Source organism: Vicia villosa, unplaced genomic scaffold, assembly GCF_029867415.1.
Source record: "Vicia villosa cultivar HV-30 ecotype Madison, WI unplaced genomic scaffold, Vvil1.0 ctg.000960F_1_1_1, whole genome shotgun sequence".
In the NCBI taxonomy this organism is placed as follows: Eukaryota; Viridiplantae; Streptophyta; class Magnoliopsida; order Fabales; family Fabaceae; genus Vicia; species Vicia villosa.
The window spans coordinates 306,586-314,425 of record NW_026705431.1 but is presented as its reverse complement, the minus strand read 5'-3'; the positions used below and the strand labels follow the sequence as shown (position 1 = coordinate 314,425).

Here is a 7,840-nt window from a genome sequence, read left to right as displayed (position 1 = left end):
AGAAGGAGTCAAAAGAGAAAAACTTCGAGAAGTTTTTTGCAATGTTCAAAAAGGTAGAGATCAACTAACCTTTCTTTGAAGCACTAGAGAATATGCCTTTGGATAAGAAATTTATGAAGGAAGTGATTTCAAAAAAGAGACCCGTGGAAGGTGAGCCCGAAATGGCAACTGAAAAGTGTGGTAGAGTCTCGCCAAAAAGGAAGATCACAACCAAGAAAAAAGACCCTGGAGCGGTGGCAATACCGTGCACTATCAATGACAGAACATTCAAGAAGGTGCTAATTGATTCTAGTTCCAGTGTGAGTTTAATAGTATATAGAGATGAAGGGATAGTTGGTTGATTGCAGGAAGTTCGGACTAATATGACAGAAAGGGGGTTTATTTGAACACCCTTGGTTTCCTAAAAAGAGATACGAGTCTAACCTGTAGATTTGTACCATAGTGCTTGAATCCTGAGAAGTACTCCTTGAGTAGTTAATTTTGACAGTCTGGTATAATATAGATTCACATGCATGTATGAGTAGTTGGGAAATAAACAATGTTGGCACCAAATGATGAAAAGGTAGTAAAAGGCAGTCGGCCCGCTAAGTTGGGTAACCCTCACCCGGTTATTCAGTCAAAGGAGGTTGATCCCCAACGTCATCTGAATAAGGCCAATACACAAACTAAAAAGTTTTGAAAATTTCATTGTTAGTCGTTACTTATTTGGTGCATGAAAAAAATCAGAAAGCCTTGGTTAGTCTCATGCATGTGATGATCATCATAAATTCGCATTGCCTTAATTTGATTGTCCGAATGAAAGAGGAGGAAAATTGGAAAAAGACTTAAGTACAAAGCATAGTTAGAGAGGTATCTCAATAGGGGAGCTCAGGGTTTAAATGTTCTAGCAGAAACTCTTCGCGTCATTTAAATGCTGGACTAACTGTCTCTTGGTCAATTGGAACAACACTCTCATGTATGAATACCGGTATGCTGTGATGGTCAGTATCTCTTGTAAATGTCGCCTAAGGTCAAGCAACGGTTTAAGTTTTGGGGAGTTTGATCGATGGTTTTTACACTTTTAGTTTTCGATTGATTTCTGTTATCTTTGAATTATTTAGTAAAGAATTTTCTCTTTTTCTTATTCATTTTATGCGTAGTTGTGTGCTTTATTCCTTTTAGGCTCAAATGGAGAAATCAGAATAAATCAGTGCAAAATTCAGTGTTTTTAAGGAAGCTCGGAAGCATGTTTCAGGAGACCTGACACGGGTGGTCGTGTTGCCCAAGACGGGCCGTGTCAGGAAGAAAGTTGGAAGCAAAATTTTAAAGGAATGAAAGTCAGGGATGCAATACGGGTGCCCGTGTTGCTCAACGCGAACCGTGTTGCAAGTCCTGGGACTTTAGCAAGAAAAAGGAATGACAGAGAGCCAACGCGGGTGCCCGTGTTGCCTAACACGGCCCGTGTTGGGCGATGACGCTGACTTCATGATTTTATTATTTCGTTCCGTAGTTGGCCTGCGAGGGTGTTTTTGGTATTTTCAACCAACTTAAGTGAGTTTGCACTACTAAGTGAGTCTGCACTATCCCAGATTGACTAAAGAAAATGCAAAACTCAAAACTCCGATAGAAGAAATGAAGAATGCGCCAGAAAAGATCTCTCCTCCCGAATGTGAAGAGTGTGAGGACATTAGAGAGTATTGCAAGAGGCTGGATGGGCAATTATTTCGGAAAGATATGGTGCTCCAGAGTTTTGTCAAAGTAAGAGATCGAGAAGTGACCAAGAAACTGTTTGATGAAACCAAGAGCTGGAGCGACGAACACTTCAGGCAGGGAGGACCTTTATTTTATACCAAGATGGATTAATGTTTGAGTTTTTATTTCAGGACCACCACCATATTTGTTGGATGGGGCCTTTATTTGTTAACGTTGGACTATTTTTCTTTTGTATGGGAGCACCCACTTTATGTTTGTTATGAATGAAAAAGCAAGTATTTTGTTTAATCATTTTGCTATTTACTCTTGATTGATAAAGAAAATTTTGGATACCTTGAAAATGACACATCACATCATATGCACACATGCACATCATGCACATGCACAAACAGGTACACAAGATGGTTTTCTTGATTATTGATTGGGCTTTCTCTTATCCAGCAATTGCACCTCTGCCTGCACACTGCTATACTACAAGAGCCAACCAACGACTCCAAATGGATCAACTAAGAGACGATCTTATTTAGATGAGGACTCAGGTCACAGCTCGGATGACCCAATTTATGGAAGTTATGCAGAACATGGCCGAGCGTCAGGAGGAATTAAGAATCCGAATGGATAGGGTTGCTGCAGTTGTTGTGGAGAACCCACGTGGAGATCCTACTGTTATTCCTACCAATGGTGCTCCTGTCAGTGATGGTCTTGCCAATGGAGGAACATGTATGAATCCTCCTGTTGTTAATCAGGTTAATCCCCGTGGACCACCTGGACCACAACCTACTGCTGAAGAGTTGCAAGTGCAACATGTTAGGTGAATTGCCGCCATCCCCGTGCTAGAAGAGGACCGACATGAAGATCTGTTTTTCGATAGTGAGTGGGGACTCCCACCCGATGCTGGTAGAATGTTCAGGGGACTTGAGGAGAGAATGAGGTCCATGGAAGGCCAAGGGTTTGGAATGGATATCAATGATTTGGGTTTGGTTCCCGGTGTCCGTGTGCCACCAAAATTCAAAGTACCAGACTTCGACAAGTATAAAGGAAACACTTGTCCCAAAACTCATGTCAGAGCTTATTACTGTAAGATGCATGTGTACTCTGAAGATGAAGGGTTGTTAATGCATTATTTCCAAGATAGCCTAGCTGGGGCATCCCTAGAATGGTATATGAGGTTTTAAAGGACCCACATTTGAAGCTGGAGAGACTTGGTAGAGGATTTCATAAAGTAGTATCAGTACAATGTCGACATGGCTCCGAATCGTACTCGATTGCAGAATTTGGTCCAAAAGTCTAATGAATCCTTCAAAGAGTATGTAAAAAAGTGGCGTAAATTGGCTGCTAGGGTCCAATCACCAATGTTAGAAAGAGAGATGATGGATATGTTTACTAATAGTTTGGAGGGGCAATATTATTCTGCCTGTTCTGCATCCTCAAGTTTTTTTGATCTTGTTAAGATTGGAGAAAGGATTGAAAGTGGACTCAAAGCTGGAAAAATACAGAATATGGGTGCTGCCAATTCTTCCTCTGGGGCAGTTGGGAAGAAGCCATATAATGGGTTCGTCAAGAAGAAAGAAGGTGATACCAATGCTGCTTACTATGGTAGGGGTAAAGGTCAGGCTTACCAACAAGTGGATGTTGTTACTATACCCAATGCTCCTCTCGAACCACAACAGCAACAGGGGTACCCTCCACGTCAATACCAGCCAAGACCAAAGATGCCAGAGAGGGTCTTCGATCCAATTCCAATGACATGTGCACAGTTGCTACCCCATCTCCTCTAATTACAATTGGTTCAGTCTCACAAATGCCATGGGGGTGTTCTAGTACTCTTTGGAAAGCCCTAAACATGCTCTATAACTTTAATGTTTGGTGTTTCCTCAAATATAACATGCATCTTGGTGTAAATTGCCCACAAAGTTAGAATAAAATTAGGTTAAAACACTTTGAAATTTTTCCAAGTGTTTGGATGAATCTTCATGAGCTCATATCTTTCAAATGGTTGATTTTTTGGAAAAAAAAATTCACTACCAAAGTTGTAGTTAGGATTGAGATCTACAACTTTCATGTTGGAAGTTTTTTCTAATTCAGCTTGGATCTTGATGTAATTTGTGCATGAAGTTTGGACATTCTAAGCATAAAACACTTGAAATTTTTTAAGTGTTTAAAATTTTCCAAATTTGACTTTTGTTAACTATTGATTCTTGATTGGTTTTATTGATTTTACTTGATCAGATGACTTTAATAAACATATATTCATGATTTTGATCTTCAAAAGTCCATGGTTGACCAAATTCCTCAAAAGTTAAAGATCTTGATTAATTGACTTTTTCAAATGAATTGCATTTTCGCACATGTCAATTGAATCAAGATCTTCCTATCAAATGAATGATGTAAGTGGATTATAATGAGGCATTGGAGATCCTTGAATCATGATTTGAGCCATGGATTCATGTCTTGATTAAAAGTCAGCTTCCCAGATGAATTAGGTCAAAAACCCTAATTTGTGCACCAGATGAAAAATGAAAGTTGTTGATTTTGAATTGAGCCACACTTGGACTTGGATTTTTATGAAGGGAATCACTTTACAATATTAGAATTTTGGAGCTCCTTTATGAGGCTCAAACCCCTAATTTACCTGAGACTCCTGATTAGCCACATACCTTAAGAGAAAAGCAAACAACAAACACATTTTTTTATATGTTTTTTTTTGTTAGCAAATGATGCATGAATAATGATAATGATCATGATCATGATCATGATGATGATGACAATGATGATCATGATGATTACACTCTTCTCAAAATGAGGTGATCTCTCGGGGTCAAAAATTGGGGGACAACATTTGGGAAAGTGTCTCTCAGATGTATTCCGATTTGGACAACCAATCCCAAATTTATGAATTAACTCTCTAGCTTGGAGAAATTTGTCAAACTTAAGGTTCTGTTACCAAGTACTTCATTTGTCTCAAGCTTATTTGTTAAGATTTTTATATGTTTAATGTATATGAGTGGAAGTCACCCGAGAACTACAAGCACTACAAGAAGATGGTGGATGTTGTAACACCTCATAATTTCTTTTATTAATTTAATTGGAATTTTAATTAATTAATTGGAATTAATTGATTATTTGATGAATTATTGGGAGAATTATGAAAATAAGTCATTGGGCCGGTGTGACAATTAGTAAAAAGGGAGGTGTTAAGTGTTAAGCCTTTTACTAAAGTTGAATTTGTATTTTCATAAAATAAGAAAAATTGGGAGAAGATAAATAGAAATCCAAAAGAGGAGAAGAAGAGGAAAATGTGAAAGAGCAAGAGTAAGAAGAGAAGAGCTATCAATAAATTTGGCTAAGGTAAGGGGGGACTTATCCATTTACGCTCTATTATCGGTTTAATAGTGGTAGGATTGAGTATGTAGGTTGTTTGAATCAATTGATAGTATATTAGGTTTGGGGTTTTTGAAAAATATAGAAAAAATGTTGGATTGTGATGAAATTGGATGAATTGGATTGATGCTTGATGTTAATGAACCCCTAAATATGTTAGAAAGATGTTAGAATGATTAAATCTAGGCTGTATTGGTGGTTTGAACATGTTTCGAAGGATTTGGGTTGGGATTGGAATGGAGTAGTGCTGTCAAAATCTGGTATTTTTGGTTCTGTGCACGATGTTACCGGGTAGCAGCCATGCTGTAATCAGTTACCACATGGGAAAATGAATGTTCTGGGCAAATTTGAGTATTGTAACCGGTTACACAACATGCTGTAACCGATTACTGGCGTGTTTTGAAAATAGCGAATACATTGACGTAAAGGCGTAACTGGGTAACTCCCATTCTTTAACCAGTTACACCTGATGCGGAAATTCATATCTTTCAAACCGTATATCCATTTTAAGCGCCATTTTGAGCGTTGTGTCACTAATTAAATATTTTACATAATTAAATGGTGTTTTGGGCTGTACCTTGATTTTATTTTAAGACCCGATTTTAGTTTATGTTGGTGAATCGGATGTTACATGTTTAAGTGTTAAGTGTAACAATAAGGTGGAATTGTGGAAATGTAATTGCTTTGTGGATTGTTGAATTTGATTGTGGACTATGCATAATTAATGTCTAAAATGGTATTGAAATATAAATACATTGTTTTGATGTTGCTTCGGTGAGTTGAAATATGATAATGATTGTTCATATTAATTGGTGTTGATGATTAGCATGCTTAAGGTGGTGCATGCATACATAATCATAATTATGGCTGCATCCTGGTGGTGTTGGATCAGCGGTAGTTAATTCCCATTGTGGGGAATTAGTCGGTGGAAGTAGCTGTATCTTGTTGGTGGTGGATCGATGAGATGGGTTAATCCCATAATTTGTACCACATGCATGAGTCGTTGAATTTGCATATATGTGATATAACATGATTGGAAGTTGTCCAGTGTTATATTGGTGTGTTGTGTGTTATGATAGAGCTGTGTGGATAACTGTTTATGAATGATTTTCGAAATCTGATTGTACTGCAGTTGGGTGAATGATCTATTTATGAATTTTATCATTATGAGCTTATAATATAGTTTAAATGTGATTGTCTCACCCTTACTGTTGACCATTTTCAGATTAAGGAGTAGCTGCTTGTGCTTGGTGAGGATAGCACGTAGAGTTATTTCATTAAGTTCGGTTGAGTCGGTGTCATGCTCTAGTCTTGTAACACTGGGGAACGTTTACTTAGAGTTGTTTGATGAACTATTATTTCTTTGTTAGAATAATGTTTTGGTTGGTTTTGAATCGGTGATCTCTTAGTGTTGAATACTGATGTTTTATGTTATTCAGATTATGAAGTAATTCCACTTTGTTAACATGTTTGCTTAATAATATGGTTTGATGTTCCTCATAAGACATGACAGGATTAAATGTGTTTGATGTTTTGGAGTTGTAATTCCCTTTTTACATTATTTACTCTAAATTTAATTAATATTCCGCGAGGGTTTAGAGGGGTGTTATAATAGTGGTATCAGAGCATAGTCAGTCGTTGTGACCGAAGTCTTTTTGTCATTATTCCCTTGTATGTGACTAGTGTATGGTTAACAGTGTATATACTTTTGGTTCTAATGGAGATTGTTTTGTATTTAGCATAACAATGGCTGGAAGAGGTGGAAGGAATAACGATGCTATTGCCGAGGCTCTGGGTATGATTGCTGGTGTGCTAGGAGGGAATACCAATGGAGCCGGAATTGGTGCTAATAGAAAGTTGGGGGAATTTCAGAGGAACAATCCTCTGTTGTTCAAAGGCACTCACGATCCGGACGGTGCTTAGAAGTGGCTGAAGGAGATCAAAATGATCTTTCGGGTGATCGATTGCGTTGAGAATTTGAAGGTGGGGTAATGTACTCACATGTTATCTGAGGAGGCGGATGATTGCTGGGTGACTACTAGGACTGAATTGGATGGTGATGGTGTAGCGATCACGTGGGCTGTGTTCAGGCGAGAATTTATGAGGAAGTACTTTCCTGAAGATGTTCGAGGAAGAAAAAAGATCGAATTCTTGGAGCTGAAGCAAGGTAGTATGATGGTTCCTGAGTATGCTTCCAAATTTGTTGAGCTGGCGAAGTACTATACTCACTACAACAATGAGGAAGCTAGAGAATTCTCAAAGAGCATTAAGTTTTATAATGGTCTCCGTAATGAAATTAAGCAAGGTATCAGATATCAGAGGATTCGTCAATTTATTAACTTGGTGGATTGCAGTCGGATCTTTGAAGAAGATAACATAAAGCCGAAGTCATCTTATTCTCGCGAGTTGGTTTACGAGAAGGGAAAAAAGCCGATGGATCGAGGTAAACCGTATGGTAGAAGTAATCCGAAATTTAGCAGTTGGGAAGTCTAGTGGGGGAGACTCTGGTGCTCCTATTAGGTGCTATAAGTGCAGTGAACTTGGACATCGCATCCATGAATGCAAGAGAGAAGAGAAGAAGTTCTATAGGTGTGGTAAGGCGGGTCATTTTGTTGCAAATTGTAAGGGTAAGGTTGTGAATTGCTATAACTGTGGGGAAGAAGGTCATATAAGTCCACAGTGTCCTAAGTCGAGGAAGGATCAAGATGGTGGTAAAAATTTTACGTTATCTAGTTCAGAGACTACGCCTGAGGATTGATTGATTAAA

General features: G+C 38.3%; 1 protein-coding gene across 1 annotated transcript; it reads left to right on the top strand.

The window, feature by feature from the left end:
* The first annotated feature begins 7,074 nt into the window (after positions 1-7,074).
* LOC131632554 (uncharacterized) lies at positions 7,075-7,566 on the top strand. Its single transcript, XM_058903294.1, has one exon. The coding sequence runs from the start codon at positions 7,075-7,077 to the stop codon at positions 7,564-7,566; it is 492 nt and encodes a 163-aa protein (XP_058759277.1).
* Positions 7,567-7,840: the final 274 nt, after the last annotated feature.